This window comes from Megalobrama amblycephala, linkage group LG15, assembly GCF_018812025.1.
Source record: "Megalobrama amblycephala isolate DHTTF-2021 linkage group LG15, ASM1881202v1, whole genome shotgun sequence".
NCBI lineage: Eukaryota > Metazoa > Chordata > Actinopteri > Cypriniformes > Xenocyprididae > Megalobrama > Megalobrama amblycephala.
Genome location: NC_063058.1, coordinates 18,057,465 through 18,078,081, shown reverse-complemented (window position 1 = coordinate 18,078,081; position 20,617 = coordinate 18,057,465). Strand labels below are relative to the sequence as shown.

Sequence of the window (20,617 nt, the reverse complement as noted above, 5' to 3'; positions counted from 1 at the left end):
CAGGAGAAACCAAAGCCTATTTGTGCATGCCGGGAGATAAGATTTCCTCTCTGCACTTCACTGCTGTTTGTCAGCGTCCTGGGGGAATGTGAGTAGCGGAGGGGAGGAAATATCTCCGACTCTGTCTCCAGGAGACGGCCTCTGGGAGGGAGGGGTTACCAGAAGTCCCAACAGAAGCCGCTTCTGCTGCCCCTGAGTGCAGCTCCACTGTCAGGGATCACTCCCCTGATGCTTCCCATAGAGGAAGAGGAAGATGCCACTGAGAGCCCCCACTGCTCAGCCTCCGGTTCAGGATGGCTCCCTTGTGGAGTCTGATCCACACGTCACCAAGCTCTCCCTGTGCACTCCACGTTACCACCCATTTATCCCTGCGTACAATACACATATCCTCAAGCAGAGATGTGAGATGGCAAGTGAAATGGACTCTTAGATCCAGTGCAGAGAAGTGAATGTGACAACATCTTCCTCAATCATAGATCCAGAGATTGTGCTTCTTTTGGACAAGCACATGTCTGTAGAAGTCTGAAAGGAAAGGATCCCTTCGGGTTGCTAAGTCTGGACCATGGAGCTGTAGATCATCAAAGACCAAAGTTGTTTTTGTTAACTTCAGAGTTTCCTTACGGACAGTTGGACATGATGTGGTAGGACTAAGGCCTGTGGTTACTGCAGCATGGGGAGACCCCATCATGGGTGGAAAAGAGACCACACCACCTTGCTGTGGCTTTGAGATCCTCCAGAACTGCTGGGGCACCCGACAGAGTCACAGGAACAGGAGAGTTCAACCTGAGGTAAAGATTTATGGAGTTCTGCCAACAGAACTTGCCATCTCCTAAAACATCCACCCCCTGTTCATGAATCATGGATAAGTGTACTTGCAACTCTAGATCAGCTAGATTGCAATTCAGGAAGTTTAGTGCATTTTTAACAGTAAATATAACAGTAGATGTTTTGGAAAATGTTTTTTTTTTCACATTCAAGGTTTTTAATCGAGTTCTTTTAATTCTGTGTTATGATTTACTTCAGTATGACTGAGACTATATATATATATCTTAAATGTAAATTGATGACTTGTCTATAGAAGCTTTTTTCTCAGAATTGAGTGATAGTCGCAATTGCAAGTTATAAAATCAGAATTGTGAGTTATAAAGTCAGAATTGCGAGATATAAACAATTCTGAGAAAAGTCAGAATTGTGAGAAAGTCAGAATTGAGAGGTATAAATTCGCAATTCTGACTTTTTCTCAGAATTGCGAGTTTATATCTTGCAAAATGTCAGAATTGCGAGATGTAAACTCGCAATTGTGAGAAAAAAAGTCAGAATTGTGAGATTAAAAGTCGCAATTATCCTTTTTATTCCGTGGCGGAAACAAGCTTCCACACTTGTTCAGTAAGGGAGAGTTACATACATTTTGGGAACCTCTACAATGCCTTGCTGCCCTTTGTGAACTGTTTAATTTCCTGTTGTTTAAAGGGATAGTTCACCCAAAAATGCTCTCAAAAAACAGTTTTTCTTCACAAGGCACAAGAGGTATTACCTAGCAAAATGTCTGTCATGCTCTTTTGTATAAGGTGGCTGTTTGCTGCACTGTGAGCAAAAGTGTGCAAAAATTGATCCCTTACAGGTACACTGGGGCAGTACTGTTAAAGGACAGTACCCTTAAAGGAACTCCTAAAAGGTGCATGTTAGTACCTTAGAGTAGTAATACATACCTTTAAGGTATTTTTTTATGAACATTCTAGGGGTAAATAAGGTTTAAAGATGTCCCTTTGAGGGTACTGCTCCAGTGACAAGCTGTTGCACTGTATTTTTTCCACATTTTTAAGTTTATGTCAAGCTCCAAAAAAGTACCATAACAACTTCAATTTCAATTTGTTCCTCACAAAGTTACAGTATATGTCTTCAGAAGACTTGAAATATATGAGCTGCTTTTATGATACTATTTTGTCTTGACAGCTGCAGTCATCTATACCCTTTTAATAAGGAACAGCCTTATAATACTTGTTTTGTATCATGTTTTGAGAAACATTAAGGGGAGTGGATGATGACAAAGTTTTCATTTTTGGGGTGAATCTCTCAAAGACAAACATTTTGGATCAAAGTGTTGATATGATCAAAGTGGTTCCTCACTCAGCTCTGTTTAAAAAACCTGATCAAGTTCTCTGTAGCATTTCCCTGTGCTAGCCAATGCCTTCATCATATATTAAATACTTATACTAATTAAATCATTTACCAAAGTGAGTAAATTCTATGTCAAATGGCTGATTATAAAATGCAAATAAGCAGTCTATCACCTTTTAATCAGTACTACATCCACAGCAGTGAATGTGTGATAGTATTTACCTCACACGTTTTCATGACTAGTTTCATTCATGCAGAGCTGTTATTTTCTTAATAAAGGAGCCTTGAATGGGATGGACCAGAGATTCTGGCAGGCTGATGGGGATTGGGCTGTCATGTGTGTGCCCTCTCTGAGCTCCATTGTGCTGAATGAGCACTCCATCAGGAACAGTTCATCCCCATAGCTCACCACGATTACTAAAGTGCTTCTGTGTTATGTAATATAAACACTAATCATAATCAAGCCTCTTTTCCCTCCTCCCACCTATCTATCTATCTATCTATCTATCTATCTATCTATCTATCTATCTATCTATCTATCTATCTATCTATCTATCTGTCTCTGTCTTTATAGTTGACAGTCTAGTTTGCTCTCTCAAGGGAGAATGAAAAATTAACATTCTGTCATTATTTACTCAACCTTGTGTCTTTCTAAACCCATGTTCTGTTTCGTATGTAATGCTTTTATAGTATTTTTGGTCTTTTTTTGGAGGGGATTAACTATTATATGGATCTATTTATTTATTATAAATGCCCTCCACTTTTTACCTCATCTTATCACTCATTTTCAGATCTATTTGTCTTAAATTAGTATAGACATAGGCTGTCTGAATCTGACATTTGAGAAAGGTGGTTCAATAATAAGCCTTCATGGTGAGTCACGTTGTATCAGACACTGTGCACAGCTTCCGCCTTTGCCATGCTTGTTACATGTGAGCAGTGCAGTCTATAGGGAATAGGTGTGAAAAAAAGTGTCAACTTGTTACCTTCTATATTTGCTATTTATGAAGGCTTGAAGTGTTTTGTATAGCTGGAATAAGTGAAACTTAGTCCAGTAAAAGGGATTTATGTTGGGCTTTTGGTCATTTGATAATAATTCAATAGAAAAAGTGTCTTTAGAAGTCAGTATATTGTTTTTTGTTTTTTTTAATCATTATACTTAAATCTATCATTAGTTTAGCTCACAGAAATCAGTTTTGCAATCAAGATCCAAGGGAAAATTAAGGGCTCGTCTTCACACATTCTCAGTTTCCCTTTTAATCGTTGGTCTATGTAAACATGCAGACTGATAATTTGCTAATGTTTCTGCCATATAAAAACAGTTCAGTTATTAAAAACTCAGCGTGAAGTTGGTACTCTACATTTGTACTTCTTAACAAATGTATCTATGGCTTGGTGAGCATGTATATATATATATATATATATATATATATATATATATATATATATATATATATATATATATATATAATTGTTTTTTTTTAATTATTATAATTTTATATTTAAATCTTACTATAATTGTGTTTCGTTTTTCTGTTGTTCAAGTCATTTTTTTGTGTAATTAATCACAAGTAAGTTGTATGAACCAATAACATTATACCCTATTCGCAGACAAATAGGGCTAATAATCTTAAAGGCCCAATGAAGAGTGTTGGAATATGCAGCATTATTCATTGTATTGACATAATTTCAACTGAAACAGGAAGACAGGGCGATATATCAAACAGCCCCGCCCTTTTTTTAAATAGCCAATAGCGTTTTGTTTATGTTACAGCTCGGCCAGAGCCGTTAGACTCTGTAAACCCTCAGTTTCCTTCTAATCTCTAACCGTTTCTCCTCCTAATGTCTTTTATATTGCTTATACAGCATTCTGTGCAGAATTCCGATTTTGTGGTCTGTGCCGACTCGCGCATATGATCCGCTCTGTGATCTCGTGTCTCTGGACCAGAACAGACTGTGCTGCTCGCGTTGCAGCAGTTCATGTGACACTAACAGGAAAACGGATTTCATTTGCGTCAATGGAATGCATATTTACACTGTCTGAATCGTTCCCTATTCTCTATATAGTGCACTATATGTGCCATTCAGAAAATGTGTGAATAAATGACCAATTCCAGCCACACCTTCAGCGTCTGTAAGAGTGTAGGAGGAGGCGGGACTTCAGATTCTAGAGAGCATTTGATTGGACAGAAGATTTTATGAGAAACTGAAGTGTGATGTCATGTCATGAAAATCCGTAATCCATGAGAGACTGTACGTTTTGAATGCTTATATCTCCTAAATGTGAATTTTGTCATTGTTTTGGAACACACCAGCTTATTCATAACCTTAAAGGTCCCGTTCTTCGTGATCCCATGTTTCAAACTTTAGTTAGAGTGTAATGTTGTTGTTAGAGTATAAATAAAATCTGTAAAATTTTAAAGCTCAAAGTTCAATGCCAAGCGAGATATTTTATTTAACAGAAGTCGCCTACATCGAACGGCCAGTTTGGACTACATCCCTCTACTTCCTTCTTTAATGACGTCACTAAACAGTTTTTTGACTAACCTCCGCCCACAGGAATACACAAGAGTTGCATTTGTAGAGTGTGTTTGTCGCCATGTCGTCGAAACGCTGTTATTTTCATCCCGCAGTCCAATCACCGGGTCTGATTCCGGCTCAAATTGATAGGGTAAAATTAAAGACATGTTTACTATAACACTGAGCGCGTGCATCTCCACGTTATGGTAAGAGGCGTGACCTTTCCGGGCAAGGTTCGCTAAGCTGCTGTCGAATCACAACACAGGAACCGCTGGCACAATCAGAACTCGTTACGTATTTCTGAAGGAGGGACTTCATAGAACAAGGAAGTCATCAGCCCGTTTTTATGACAGTGGAAACAGCGGTATACAGATAAGTAAATTATGTAAAAAATACTGTGTTTTTTTACACGCGAAACATGAACACATGTTATATTGCACACTATAAACACAATCAAAGCTTCAAAAAACACGAAAAACGGGACCTTTAAGGCTAACATATTTGTACTAAAAGCTAAAAAACTTAAATTTTGATTTCAGGGGGACTTTAACATGGCCGCCCCCACAAGATGGACCACTTTTATGTGAATAAAACTTAAAATAAAATTTACATATAGGTCTATTTTTTTTTTTTTTTTTTAAACACATTTGTCAGCAGTACTATTCATTTTTGGGTGTAAAAGGTTAAATTTTTCCACTAATGCACCTACACAATCTCCTATTCAAATCAAAGCCCACTTAATCACGGAGTTAATAAGGTGAGTAAGTTTATGAGCCCTTGGCTCGCCCACCTCTCTTCTGACATTTTGAAATACACAAGGCTTTGCGAATGACGATGTACTGGTGATAGGCGTTATTTATTGGGGTCCCATCGTTCGTTGACAGATGGAAACTTAAAGAGAGGGCAGTAAACAGATAGTACCGAAGGCGGTGCCGTTGCATACTCAAAGCTCGTGTCAAATCGAGGAAATAGTGAACGGAGGCACTCGCGCGGCGACTAAACACTAAAAACTCATGCCGTCGAGCCGCTTGTGTTATTAGAGGCTGATTTGTGCAGCTGCACATTCGGACATTGTATCATATCTGTCCTGGATTACCACTTTAGGAGCGCCATGACTTGGCAAACAAATGCACTGTGCTAGGATGGAAGGAATATGGGTTCAGTGATAGGTAAGCGCACGTAAACACATCTATATAGAGTGCAGTCAGGCTGGAAAACCTGAACAGGTGGCATATCTCGGGACATACACGTCAAGTGGAGCAGACGGACAGCTTGCCTCTTTCCGTTAATCTCCTGCTGACGAAAGCTTTTCAACCCCTCTCCTCCTCATCGGGAAACACTTCATTTCGCGAAGTTCTTGCAGCTATTTTCCAGTGCTGACTGGAACGGTTCTGGTGTCTTACAGGATTCTTAAGATGTACATGCAAGTTTCCAGCTGGATTTAATAGCGAGTGCGTTCTTTTTTTCTCACTCCTTATGCCTTATGACTTGGATGTGTTGAATATCCACGTGTCAAAAAGCGACATGTTTCCTGAAATTAATAACAAGGTAATGTATGAACATTAGCGATTTATGTCTTCCTTTGCATGCATTTATGATTACTCTTGTTAAAAACTTTATAATATTTTTTAAGCATATTTAGATAATTCTAATGGCTGCACTGAATTTTACCATTATTATTATTAAGGTTTTGAAAAATATTTTATATAAAAAATAATTTACGCATGTGCATGTTTTATTATACTTAAAACGTCCAATATAATGGTTTTCTTCATTAGTGAAATATTTGCCCTTACTTAAAAATATTATTCAAAATGTAGCATACCATAAGCAGTTTATATAATATCATACTGACCTATACAATTTTTTAAATATAATACCATACAGTTTAACTGGTAACTGGGTATCAGCCTCCACTGTTCTTAATAAGAAAATGCTGAAATATTCTGAAAAAGTTCTTACACAGAAACTATCTATTAGGCTACTAATATTTTTCATTATTTTTTTTTTTATAAACAATTTTATTTTGGTGGAAACTATGCTTGCCCATAATTATAATAGATGATAACATTAAATGATAGCACCATATACAGTGATTGTTTCTGATAACTTGACATATTAGCTTTCATTGTTATCAAAAGAAAATGTGTGTACAGCCTATATAGTAGACCTATATATATGTGCATATAATAGTATAATATAGCTTTTTCAAAGGTAGAAACTGGTTACCATGATAATTATTGTAAGGGACTATAAAGAACTTCCTCGCGTTGTTTTATGTGGTTATTTGCTCAGGTTTCATTGCACTTCGCCTTCTAAGAATCATAACTCACAGTAACACGAGAGATTTGATTGCATTCCGTTCTGTGTATTTTCGGTTTTATAGGTGATAATGTTTAGTGCAAGCCAGGTTGCAATACGTTATGTAAGTCCCAATCCTTTGTCCATCCTATCACTCCATCAGTAAGATTTCACCCACTGCTGTGTATAATGAAAAGAATTGCATTTTGACAGATGCATTGTCAAAGATTGATGTGAAAAGCACCCCTTGAACCCTATAACTGTGCGTGAGTATATTTGGCCTGAACATGTGATGGTTAGGTTGCTTAAAAAACCTTAAGCCAGTGTCTAAGTATGAACCATCCTTTAAGGTGCTTGTCAGCAAATGTTTCAGAACTGAGCTCCAAATTACTTTGAAAGGCATTCATAGTCCTGATCATTAAGAATGGCATATGAAGTATTTTTGATCCTTTCTGGGCGTGGTTTGGGTTTTGCCCATTACTTAATTGAGGTGACTCCAAATCCTCCCGTATGTGATACCAAAATGTGTAAAAACCATTGGTGTAGGGCCAATGTATTTGTTAAAATAGCACATTGGATATAATATTTGGGTAAATTCTAGAGTGAAAGCCAATGGTTTAGCACAGTTGTCACAATAGGGCCTTATATTAGAGATTCTGGCCAATAATTATTTTCACAATATGACTGATATTACCAAATACTTTATGTTTAAATAAATTATAATTAAAAAACTAAAATCAATTGTTTTAAATGCATCATAAATTATTAGTGTTTATAAAGATTAAGTGAGTGTTTAAGTGAGTGTCCAATGATGGCAAATCTAAATATAAAAATTATGCAATATCAACCAGTACAGATTAATTTAAAAATCTCAATGTCATCTGATAACCTATATGGTATCAATATATTGTGCATCCCAATATAGATCAGAAAAATGTCAAATCCTCACTTAAGTTAAAGGAATAAATGCAAATGTTTTTCAAGCATTTTATTGCAGAATGAATCTGACTGATTAGTTAGCTTAAATTCGGCATGAAACAGAAGCTTTTCTTCCCTATTGTGATTTATATCCGAGTGAAACAGCTTCTCGAATAAGAAAACGTAGGGCGGGATGTGTTGTCCAGTAGGAATTGATTGGATCATTGTCATTTGCTATTGTTGCGATCCCATGTAAATGACAAGTTGTCCCATCCTCACGCCGAAAAACGCATCTTAAACACGATTAAAGATTACGAGGGCACATGAATTTTAATAAAATATTAATTATGTACACGGATAAATCATTTATAATAAATACTGCCATTCCATAAAAAAACAAAACAAGAATTGTCAATTTTGATTTCATAGTGACTTTAAGAAAGTATCTCTCAATTTTGCATTGCACACTGACCCACATTGTAACACAAAGCCCTTAGTCCTGAACATAGAAACTCAAAGGTGTTAATATTTGAATGAGTCTTTTAAAGCCCCGGGCTCACATTGCACAGCTGGCCGCCCGCAGTCTAAGTGTAACAAATTTTTACTGCCTGTTTTCTAAATGCATCTCTTTGTTGCTGCCACGTCGAAGTCCATATACTCTCTGATCCCTCTATAAGCCCGTATATACTTCGCTGCACTGTGAATGAATGCAGTTAAGACCCAACACATCCGCATGGCTAAACCCCCCGATGGGAAGATACGCTTGGCCAAAAACAGCCATATGATTTAGACTCTGCAAATAATCAGCCAGTGGATTAAGGCTGTGAGAGGCACATAAGTCTCCAAGGTGTGCAAATGGGTCAGATAATTCAATTGTCTGTATGTTTCTTGGCCAATCCGTTTGACTTCTGCTGCCGGCACGTGTTTGCCCGCCAATATCCTCTGTTTGTATCTCGCCCCCACCCGAGAGGCTCTAAGTTTAGCTGGAGCTTTTCATCCGTCCTTATGCTGTCTGTCACCACTATTGACGCACATTCCACCTGATTAAGATGGATGTGGGCCTGTTTCCCCATATGTCCGCAATCATGAATGATTGTAGTCATCGCAGGTCCCCTGATATCCTTGAACACTCAGCATTCGTGCTCAAGGGGAACATTAGTTAGGAGATGATTGCTAGGAGTGTGAAGTACCAGTGAAGGAGTCTGAACATCACGACTGTCCTCTACTATGAGGTCAAACTGCATCATCTGCCATGGTGGGCGTCATAGCTATTAATGTGCTTTTGAATTAAAAAACAAGCAACCTTGGTGTATCGAACATGAGTCATCAGCTGTGTTGAATAACACAGAGCGGGCAGAGATGATTCCTGGAGTTATATACGCAGAATCCCACACGTACGGCTGTGGATGTTGGTTGCAAGAGTGTGCCCACTCCTCTCGCTCATGACGTCTTTCCTCCGCTCTCTTTCACAGTCAGCCAGACCCGAGGCTTTCCCTCACCCCCACAGGTCTCAGGCCGAGAACTCAAAAATAGGACCCAACTGCACCTACTCACAGGTGAGCCTTTATTCATAGAGAAAACCAGTTACTTAACAGTGATGATTCATTCGAATTGATTCGCAAAGGGTGTGTGAATCACTCTACTGTAAGAGTGACTCTGTCTGGGAGGAGAACTGTGAGGTGGGTGCAGGGTGATTTGAACCATTCAGTCCACCCGTTGAATGGAATTCAACGCCTAGGATGCAAAGCAATTTCATTGGCTGAAAGAAGTTTTAATGGGTGAATTCAGTGTCTGATGCACCTCTTGACAGAAATAAATATTGTGATGTTATATCCATCAAGAGGTGCATCAATTTTTGGTCAAGATCTCGGATTGACAATGCAAGAGGTGAGCACTCTGTAAAGTCTTCTCCAGCACATCCCAAAGACTTTCAATGAATTTAAGGTCTGGACTTAGAGGAGCCATTTCATGTGTGAAAATGATTCTTACTCTCTGAACCATCCTTTCACAGTTTGAGCCTGATGAATCTTGACATTGTCATCCTGGAATATGTCCTACATGGTTGCTTAAGAAATGAAAAGCTACACACTCCATCTGTTAGGGTTAGAAAAACTGTTGCCAAACATATAACAAAACATAATAATCACCGCAATAATAATCCAGTCATATCTTAAGCATTTGCCTATTTAAATCCAAACGGCGACTTTTTTTGGCCGGGCAATTTATCTTAAAGGTGTGATTTCTGTGCCATTAGCATCAATTAATTGCAAATTAAATTAATTGCACTCCCCAGCCCCAACTTTTTTTGGTTTAAATATACAAACTTTTAATCAGCTGATGCTTTAGTGTGAATAGGCGCTTCCATTGTGTGTCCGCTATCTATAGATGATCCCTCCTGCACCTATGGAAAGCATTTGTTTTAAATTTTTAATGTTGATTGTGAGATGACCCCCTAACAGTTGTCATTAACTAATAGCAGTCTCTTCACTGGTGATACCATCCACTTATAATAAAGTGCTTGGCATAGTGCCTTTTAATGTCAAAATCCCTAGACTCAATTGGGGTATTAACGCACAGCTGCGGTACCTGAACGGTTGACGTTGTTTACGCACAACCTACTGTATTCTCGTAGGTCTCTTCAGGTGTCCCTATACGCTATATTTAGCTTCTGTTTCTATGCGTCACGATCAAGTTGGCAGATGCCGCAGTATCCCCAGAACATATGAGATTGAATATCGCATCTATCTATAGCCACACTTGCTCTTTTTTCAGCCCAGAAGTTTGTGAAGCACTGGCTTTGAACCGTGAGATGGGGGAAAACCTGCAAGCTACGAACAAGCCCCTCCCTTGTGCAGTGCCCTACATTTTTTTCATAGCAAGGGAACATTTCATTTTATTCCTTCCAAGAGAAGATATTCACTAGGAACCGTGTTAGAAAAAATCAGTATCATTCACTGTTATTACACCCCAAATGTAAGATTTAGAGTACATGTTCATTGCTCTGATGGGTTGCGAAAGACTGCCCTATCGCCGCTTTTGTCCCCACCGCGGTCTCAACCGCCACTGAAATTCCATCCTCTATGCAGGGGGTCTGGTTCACTGGGGCCGTTGGCCACTCAGCTTGTGTGAAGCTCACGTATCTTCCCCCCGTTTGGCCCTTGTTACTGATTTGTAGAGTTTTTCATGTTGAACGGTACTCAAAGTATTGTGTCTTTTGTTTTCTAGAAGTGTGGGACGGGAGTTGGTACTTTACCCCAGCTAGAGGCTCCAGTCAAGCAAGTTTTGGTGACCAATGGCAAACTTCTGCATTCGAATGGAACCTTACCCAGTATTGTCAAACAGCTGGTGCAAAGCACTCAAGGGAATCAGGTGGGATAACAAAAATGAAAATACGGTCATTGTTTACTCATCCTCATGTCTATCCAATCCCAAATGACTTTTTGATGCAGCTTTTTTCATATATCAACAGCAATAATGTCTGTCAATCTCCAAAAAGCACAAATAGCCCATCAGAAGTACCATAAAATACACTATAAACCCTAATGCTCAGAATAATTAATTGGTTTGAGTAGGATAAACTTAAATTAAACAAATTAGTTCAATCAAATTCACTTTTATTTAGAACTTACTTTTTTCAAAACTGACATTTTTTAAGTCATCTGAATTGTTTCATTGTTTTGAGTTCTATGAACTTGTTTCTTTTAATTTAGACAAACTTAAATTTACCTGAAACTGGGCTATTTCCCAGCATGCTTTGCCACGACACTTGGAATCGAGAGTAAATGCTAATAGTGTTATATAATGTTTTTTTTGTTTGTTTTTTTTTGGTGCAAGGTTAATGTTAAGTGGTAGTTTTAGTATTGTTTAATGTTTTGCTATGCTAATTTATAAAATGATTGACTCTTTGCATTTTATGTCAGTTTGTGGGTTTTTGTAATGGTGTTTGCTAAATTTACACATTTTAAATGGTTGACTTTTAAGGAATTAATTTGATTCAGTCTAACTCAATTTTTATATGTTGAATTTAATTAATAATATTGCTTGTAATCTGTTGCTACAATTTTATTGAGTAGATAGAGCGTATTCCTTTTAGTGCCACCTATTAGCAAGTTAACTTGAATTACTGAATAATAGTTAAAGCAGACAAGTTTCCACTACTAAAAATATTTAAGTTAAGAGTACATGATAATTTTAAGTTAAATGTATGAATTAGCTTAATCAAGTATTTCAAGTTAAGAGCAATTAAACAAAAACAACCGTACATGGGTTTGGAATGAAATGAGGGTGAGTACATAAAGTCATTTTTTGAGTGAACAATTCATATAATGTTCACATAAAAACGTATTTCCATTTCTTGTAACTCAGGAGGAGAGGCCGAGGCCACAGTTTCCCAATCGCTTTGGTTCATCGGTGGAAAACCTCTCAGAATCCTTAACCAGAAGCATCATCAATAAGTTTGAGAAGATCAGGACATATGAGGGACAGAGGCTGCCTATGTCTCCAACAAGTATGAAGTGCTCTGGATTTTTGTTTGTGGTTCATATATTTAGAAATGCATAAAGGTTTCAGTCACTGAAATATTATGAATCAGAAATAACAACTAAAAATAGCACTCCCTTGTTAATTGGATTATATATGCTCACTATTTATGTTTCTTCCTTCATCTGCAAAACAGCGGCACTGAAGCACTTCCAGAACCAGCTAACAGAATATGAGAGGGAGGAGATCATGGACTACTCTGAGATCTGGTATCTGGGCTTGGACACCAAGAAGATTGAGGGCTCCCAGGGATCCCCACAGAATTCAGGCTATGACGATGAGCATGGCAGCTACATAAAGGTTAGATATGACGTATCATATGTCTTTCTGTGATTACATTACTTTTGCCTGGCAGTGTAATTTTAGTATCACTGAAATTCTATTATAGTTTTTATTAAAATTTTGAATTGGCTTCTATTCACTGTTCATGGTGTGTGTTTGTTCAATACTCACTGCTGTGTGTGTGTACACTTGGATGGGTGAAATGCAGTATGGGACACCATACTTGGCTACACGTCACTTCATGTTTTCTGTTTTAATATTAATTTTAAAGTTTTAGTAATTTTTTGGTTGTTTTGCCATTTTTTATTAGTTTTTGTTGTTGTTTTTATAGTTTTTATTAATTTATTATATATTAATTTAGTTCAAGTTAAATTAAATGAAAATGATTCCTTGGCAACTAAACAAGTTAAAACATTGTAAATGTTTTATTTAATTTCAGTTAACATTTATCTTATTTCAAGTAACAAATTTTTCTTATGATTTTAGTTTTAGTTAATTTTATAGTATATATAAAATCCGTTCATTTATTTATTCATTGTATATATGAATAAATAAAAAATATATACATACATTTACAGAAACAGCTTGTCAAACAGCTTACTGGGTGACATACTGACCTCATTTTCAACTTCTCGATAAATGATGAAATTGCATTACAACACGAGGCTGGCTAATTCTGCTGCAGGCTGCCAGACCCTAATGTCCCCTGTCCCACCCCATCTTCCTTGAATGCGCCTTTTCAGAAAGACGTTCCTCAGGATTATTGGACATTAGGCTGAATGCCTTCAGGCTTGATGGTTTAAAGAGTCATACAGCTGAAATTTGCAGTCAAAACATGTAAACAATGTCACATGTCTGACAGTCCAAATATGTGCCTGAATGTTAGTTAGGAAATAAACAAATGAGAAGCATTTATGAATCTCAATATTACCATTGCAGTGTTTCTCTAAGTAATAGGAAGTCTGCCACTGCAAAGGCGATGGAAATAATTATGCTGACCTGTTCATCAGCTGACTCTGTCCTCTAAATACTCTGTGCAGGTCCTGCATGACCATATAGGTTATCGCTATGAAGTCCTGGAGGTTATTGGGAAAGGATCGTTTGGCCAAGTCTTGAAATGTTTGGATCACAAGACAAATGAGATGGTGGCCATCAAGATCATTCGAAATAAGAAGAGGTAAAATGAACCTCCAGTCCATGTGTTCTTCAGTACAATCAGAGTCAGCGACCCCCTAGGTGGTCCGTGGTGATACTGCAAGGGGTCTTTCAATTATTGTTCAAGCTAATTTTCAAAAAAATAATTATATGATAAGAAATATTAAAATATTAAATATTAAAATAATATTAATAAAAATACACTAAATACATTAAAGTTAAAAGCACAAGTTAAACTTAGGCTAAACGTTTCATTTACCCCATTAAAATGAAAAATAGCAATGAAAATGTACAGATTGAAGCCCTTTTCACATTTATCTCTTCATAAGGCCATCAAAAGGTCTTTAATCAGCGCTCAATCCAGTGGACCTGATACATTGAAGGGTGTTAAAAGGTGTCTGTTGTGTATCACATTACGTGTCTGGGCTGATCTCATGCCCTTCCACTGCCGTCGCACCTACTTTGACTGATGCTTTAACTTAAAACCCTCTCAAAATGCAAAGCTCAGAGCTGAATACTGTAAAACTGCTCTGATTCTTTGAGTTCAGCTATAGAAGAGAAGGGATTTGCTTTCAGAAGTTTTATTTGTAATTATATTATACATTTTATAAATATTACATATATTTATTTTATCAGTTTTTGCTTTCCCAGGGAATCGAACCCATGACCTTGCCTTTGCTAGCGCCATGCTCTACTGATTGAACTACAGGAAGGTTTATTATTATTATTATAATTATTATTATTGCAATATATTAGTACAATTATAAAAAAATATATATATTTATGAAAATAATAATAATAATTATAATATACAATATTTGCATACAAAACAAGCTGGAAAGTCCATGCATTTTAGCCTTTAAAATGATGGTTGTAGACTAAAGTAACATAAAACTGTAGAAATTAAGTTTGCAATATAATCTGAAAGATTAATATGCTGTATCACTGTCGGAAAAATAGTAAAATTAGCTGCATATTGATAAAATTTGATAAGTTATTTTTCTTTTGACCTTCAGGTTTCATCACCAGGCTCTTGTAGAGCTAAAGATACTGGATGCCGTGCGGAGAAGAGACCGAGATAATTGCCACAACGTCATTCACATGAAAGAGTACTTCTACTTCCGCAACCACCTGTGCATCTCCTTCGAGCTGCTGGGGTGGGTGGAAAATACTGGAATCATTTAGATGAACACATAAGCAGTTTCAATTTATACTGTTAAGCCTGCTGTATAGGAACTCACGTTAAACATGGGAGTCACGGACTGAACTTAAATAGAATACTTCCCTGTAACTACAGCTTATTATAGACACCTATTTAAAGTAATTATGAACCAATTTTGCTTTTATATTTATAAGTGAAACAGGATATTCAATTATATATATATATATATATATATATATACACACACAATTAATTTTATTATTTATTTATTTATTCAAATGAATTTAAAAATGAATTAAAATTATATATATATATATATATATATATAATTCATTTTTAAATTCATTTTTAATTTATTTGAAAAATAATTCATTTTATATGTATTAATTAATTAATTAATTTATTCATTTTAATTAATTTTTTTATTTGTCTATTTTGATTTCATGTTGATTTTAAGTTTTCCAGTAGACCAGATAGTCAAAGTAAAAACAGGTTTTTGTTGCAAGAAAAAACTTAATCAGAGCAGATCATTATATTATTTATGATTCATTAATTAGATGTCAAATTAGTTCTGATTTATCACCTGGGGTGGTGGCCATATTTAGGTGTGAAGTGAGAGTTTCCCACTCAAGACCTTTTGGGCTCTGGGTAAAGTGATCAATTAAGTCGCTTTGCAGGAAAAGCAGCTTCATCTCTGGCAGAATGACCTTTAGAGGACATCAGATGCGTCGTCCCCGTCTTTGGTTACCGTCACAGAATCCTTTAGTTAATGCCTTGATTAGGCCCCTATCTCTTTCCTTGCCCACTCATGGTGTGAAGTCTCCGATTACATTAGGCTGTTCACAGCTGCTGTTTTAGGCCTCCTTACTGCCAAAGATAATGACTTTCATGGGTTCCCTCTCAAAGGGCTCTTTAGCATAATGCTTAGCTGTTAACACAGACTAATAGCGAGATTTTGTTTTTATGGTCGTGCTTAAAGACAGGAGGTTGTTGAGTGACAATGAATTCGTTTGTGGAAAGTTCAGCACGAGGTAGTGCCAAAATGATTGTGCTGCCCTCTAGTGGCATTTTTATACGTGGCATACTGCTTTTTATACCTACTGCCCATACTCAAATCCTAGTAGTTCATAAGGTATTAGCCATGAATATCACCCTGTAACGTCGACACAGATGTGTTAATTGTATATCTTGTCTCCATACAGAGCAAACCTCTATGAGCTTATTAAGAAGAACAACTTCCAGGGCTTCAGTCTGGGGTTGATTCGGCGTTTTGCTCACTCACTGCTCAAGTGCCTCCAGATGCTGCACAAAGAGAAGATCATCCACTGTGACCTTAAACCGGTAAACCTCAACATGGGAGTTTGTCAAATGTGAATCAAAAGCAAAAAAAGTTTTTTAATAGGACCCATCACTACAACATTCCTATAATGACAGTTCAGCAGATTTCACTGCTAAAATAATTGATGCAAAAGATTTCTATTTCAAATAAATGCTGTTCATTTGAACTTTCTATTCATCAAAAAATGAAAGAATTATCAGTTTCCACAAAAAAATATTAAGCAGAACAACTGTTTTCAACAATGACAATGATAATACATTTTTCTTGAGCACCAAAAGGATCATGTGACACTGAAGACTGGAGTAATAATAAAAAATATAATAAAATAGAAAACAGTTATTTTAAATTGTAATAATATTTCACAGTTTTACTGTTTTTACTGTATCTTTATTAAAGGTGCCCTCGAATGAAAAATTGAATTTATCTTGGCATAGTTAAATAACAAGAGTTCAGTACATGGAAATGACATACAGTGAGTCTCAAACTCCATTGTTTCCTCCTTCTTATATAAATCTCATTTGTTTAAAAGACCTCCGAAGAACAGGCGAATCTCAACATAACACCGACTGTTACGTAACAGTCAGGGTGTACACCCCCAATATTTGCATATGCCAGCCCATGATCCCAACATTATAAAAGGCATTAGACAAGGGCAGCCAGTATTAACGTCTGGATGTGCACAACCAAATCATCAGACTAGGTAAGCAAGCAAGAACAATAGCGAAAAATGGCAGATGGAGCAATAATAACTGACATGATCCATGATAACATGATATTTTTAGTGATATTTGTAAATTGTCTTTCTAAATGTTTCGTTAGCATGTTGCTAATGTACTGTTAAATGTGATTAAAGTTACCATTGTTTCTTACTGTATTCACGGAGACAAGACTGTCGTTATTTTCATTTTTAAACACTTGCAGTCTGTATAATGCATAAACACAACTTCATTCTTTATAAATCTCTCCAACAGTGTAGCATTAGCCGTTAGCCACGGAGCACTATCAAACTCATTCAAAATCAGAAGTAATACACAGTATACAATACTCACATAATCCGATGCATGCATGACGAACACTTTGTAAAGATCCATTTTGAGGGTTATATTAGCTGTGTAAACTTTGTTAAGGCACTGTTTAAGGCAAGCGTGAGCTCTGTGGGCGGAGAGCACGGGATTTAAAGGGGCCGCAGCATAAAATCGGCGCGTTTATAATGATGCCCCAAAATAGGCAGTTAAAAAAATTAATAAAAAAAAATCTATGGGGTATTTTGAGCTGAAACTTCACAGACACATTCAGGGGACACCTTAGACTTATATTACATCTTTTAAAAACATAATCTAGGGCACCTTTAAATAAACACTTATTTCAAAATTATTAAAAAATCTTACTGACCCCAACAGGTGAACAGTAGTGTATATTATTAAACTATTATTAAACTACTATAATTTTATTATTATTATTATTATTATTAATATTAAAAAAATATTGTGTTAAAATCAGTATATCAAATACTACTATAATGTAAAAATAATTCAAAATAATAATATTGTGAATTTTTTAAATCATATTAATATTGGTGTACTGATTTCCCTATAAATAAATAAAGGGATTCTAATTATTTTTAATTAATTATTTAATATCAGAGAAAATTAGTTGTTATTATGCAGCTTGGTCATTCAGCTAGATAACTCCTTTAGCTGTTTTCAGTTTCAATTCACAGATATACATATATGTATTCTCCAGTGAAATGACCATCATGACAAAACATTATTATTATTTTCCTCTTAATAGGAGAACATACTCCTGTCCCAGAGGGGACAAGGAAACATCAAGGTCGTCGACTTTGGATCAAGCTGCTATGAGCAACAAAGAGGTGATTACCAAACAGATTTATCCTGATTGTGTCATTTACTTTGCATCAAGCAATACATAGTGTAGCAAAATCTGCAATTGTTTGATTAGACACCTTTGACAGAATTTGACTCCCTTTTAAAATATAATAATAATAATGGCTATTTATTTTGCTGTCCTAATTATGCACAATTATAGCTGCATTTTATCACTTGCATTTAGCATTGTTTTCCTTCCATTAAAACAGACCTGTGACCCATCAATTAAGAAACAGTGATTTATTCATACTGTTGAATTAACATTGTTAAATCTATGTAGCTCTAATAGACCGCTTGTATTCCCATCTACAGTGTACACTTACATTCAGAGTCGCTTCTACCGCTCACCGGAGGTGATTCTGGGCCATCCGTATAGCATGGCAATAGACATGTGGAGTCTGGGCTGCATTTTGGCAGAGCTGTACACCGGCTATCCCCTCTTTCCAGGAGAGAGTGAAGTGGAGCAGATCGCCTGTATCATGGAGGTGAGAGACTGTATTAGTACTTAAAGAAGTAGTTAGACTTTCTTTCCTCTGTGAAACACACGGCTGTCTTTCTTTTCCATGCACTTACAATTAATGGGGAATGGAGCTTTAAAGCTTCAAAAATGGACACAAAACAGGATAAAAGTGTCATAAAAACTTCATTCATAGTTCATTGTTATTGAATAAAAAAACAACAAAGAAAAACAGTCTTTAAATTTTCTCTTTTGTGTTCTGTGGAAGAAAGGAAGTCTTCATGTTGTTTAATGATTCCTCCAAAGTTATTTGAAATGCATTGGTTGCTGAAAAGAATCATTTTGATTTTGTAGATCATGGGACTTCCTCCAAATGACTTTGTTCAACCTGCATCAAGACGAAGGTTATTTTTTGGTAAGATGACTAAATACATGAATACATGTAACATTTTATAATAAGGTTTGTAATCTAGTAATGCTAAAACATTTATTAATCTTAGTTCAGTAATTCAGTATTGACTAATACATTATTAAAATCAAAAGTTGTATCTGTCAATATTATTTAATGGACCTGAGCTAACATGAACAGTTAGCAAAGATTAATAAATACTGTAACAAATTAATTGTTTGCACATTGTTAATTAATTTTAGTTATGCATTAACTAATGGGACCATATTGTAAAGTGTAACCGAAATTCATGCTAATAATGAACATTGAGATTTCATTTTGATTGATATCTTACAATTATAATTTTTCAATCAGATTCCAAAGGAAACCCAAGGAATATCACCAACAGCAAAGGGAAAAAACGTCGACCCAACTCAAAAGATCTTGCCAGTGTGCTGAAGACCAACGATCCTCTATTTCTTGACTTCATTCGTCGTTGCCTTGTGTATGTAAAGTAATGAAATGACTTCATATTTATTATTTATTAGTTAAATAGGCTTTCTTAACCTGTACCGTTGCGTCCTTGTAGGTGGGATCCCACAAAACGGATGACTCCTGATGAAGGGATGCAGCATGAGTGGATCACAGAGGGCCGTCTCAACAAGCTCCATCCTAAACCTCGGCCTATCCGGAAAGACATTGACAACAATTATGACTTCACTTACCGCAAAGGGACTTTAAACAGGACAGGCAAGTGTCAAAATATGTGCTTGTAGATGATTGATCATTATTTGATAATAATACAGTGATCTCAAAAATATTTCAACACTTAATCGTGTCATTAATTATTAATTAGAATATGAAATAAAATGTTATATCATATCATGGTCATGGTGATGGAAAAATATGAGATGGGAGGGAAAAATATATTTCAGTCAATCCTTTTGTGTTCATTTGCAAAAGTTTTGCATTGCCCCGAGAAACTTTGAATTCCCTCACAAAAATGTTTGTGTTCGACTGCAAAAAACTTTTGTGCTCTTTGCGAGCAAAGTTTCTCGGGGGAAGGCAAACGTTTTTTGAGGGAACGCAAAGGATTTGCGAGTGAACGCAAAGTTTCTCTGGGGAATGCAAAAGTTTTTTGAGGGAACGCAAAGGATTTGCGAGTGAACGCAAAGTTTCTCTGGGGAACGCAAACGTTTTTTGAGGGAACACAAAGGATTTGTGAGTGAACGCAAAGGATTTGCAAGTGAACGCAAAGGATTTGCAAGTGAACGCAAAGTTTCTCTGGGGAATGCAAAAGTTTTTTGAGGGAACGCAAAGGATTTGCGAGTGAACGCAAAGTTTCTCTGGGGAACGCAAAAGTTTTTTGAGGGAACGCAAAGGATTTGCGAGTGAACGCAAAGGATTTGCGTTTTTTGAGGGAACGCAAAGGATTTGCGAGTGAACGCAAAGTTTCTCTGGGGAACGCAAACGTTTTTTGAGGGAACGCAAAGGATTTGCGAGTGAACGCAAAGTTTCTCTGGGGAACGCAAAAGTTTTTTGAGGGAAC

At 36.5% G+C, this 20,617-nt stretch overlaps 1 protein-coding gene across 8 annotated transcripts in view; it reads left to right on the top strand.

Moving 5' to 3' along the window:
- Positions 1 to 20,617, top strand: part of dyrk4 (dual-specificity tyrosine-(Y)-phosphorylation regulated kinase 4) — a 41,825-nt gene that overhangs the window by 17,830 nt on the left and 3,378 nt on the right. For 2 of the 8 annotated variants that reach the window (XM_048157977.1, XM_048157979.1), the window contains 12 exons: positions 9,330 to 9,413; positions 11,083 to 11,226; positions 12,223 to 12,364; positions 12,533 to 12,696; positions 13,719 to 13,855; positions 14,850 to 14,990; positions 16,198 to 16,336; positions 18,126 to 18,207; positions 18,536 to 18,708; positions 19,035 to 19,095; positions 19,444 to 19,573; positions 19,658 to 19,818. In XM_048157977.1, coding sequence (XP_048013934.1) covers positions 9,330 to 9,413; positions 11,083 to 11,226; positions 12,223 to 12,364; positions 12,533 to 12,696; positions 13,719 to 13,855; positions 14,850 to 14,990; positions 16,198 to 16,336; positions 18,126 to 18,207; positions 18,536 to 18,708; positions 19,035 to 19,095; positions 19,444 to 19,573; positions 19,658 to 19,818 — 1,558 coding nt within the window. Of the gene's footprint in view, positions 1 to 31; positions 789 to 5,411; positions 6,187 to 9,329; positions 9,414 to 11,082; positions 11,227 to 12,222; positions 12,365 to 12,532; positions 12,697 to 13,718; positions 13,856 to 14,849; positions 14,991 to 16,197; positions 16,337 to 18,125; positions 18,208 to 18,535; positions 18,709 to 19,034; positions 19,096 to 19,443; positions 19,574 to 19,657; positions 19,819 to 20,617 lie in introns of those variants that run through there. The other 6 variants (XM_048157981.1, XM_048157983.1, XM_048157976.1 and 3 more) reach the window with 5 other exon arrangements.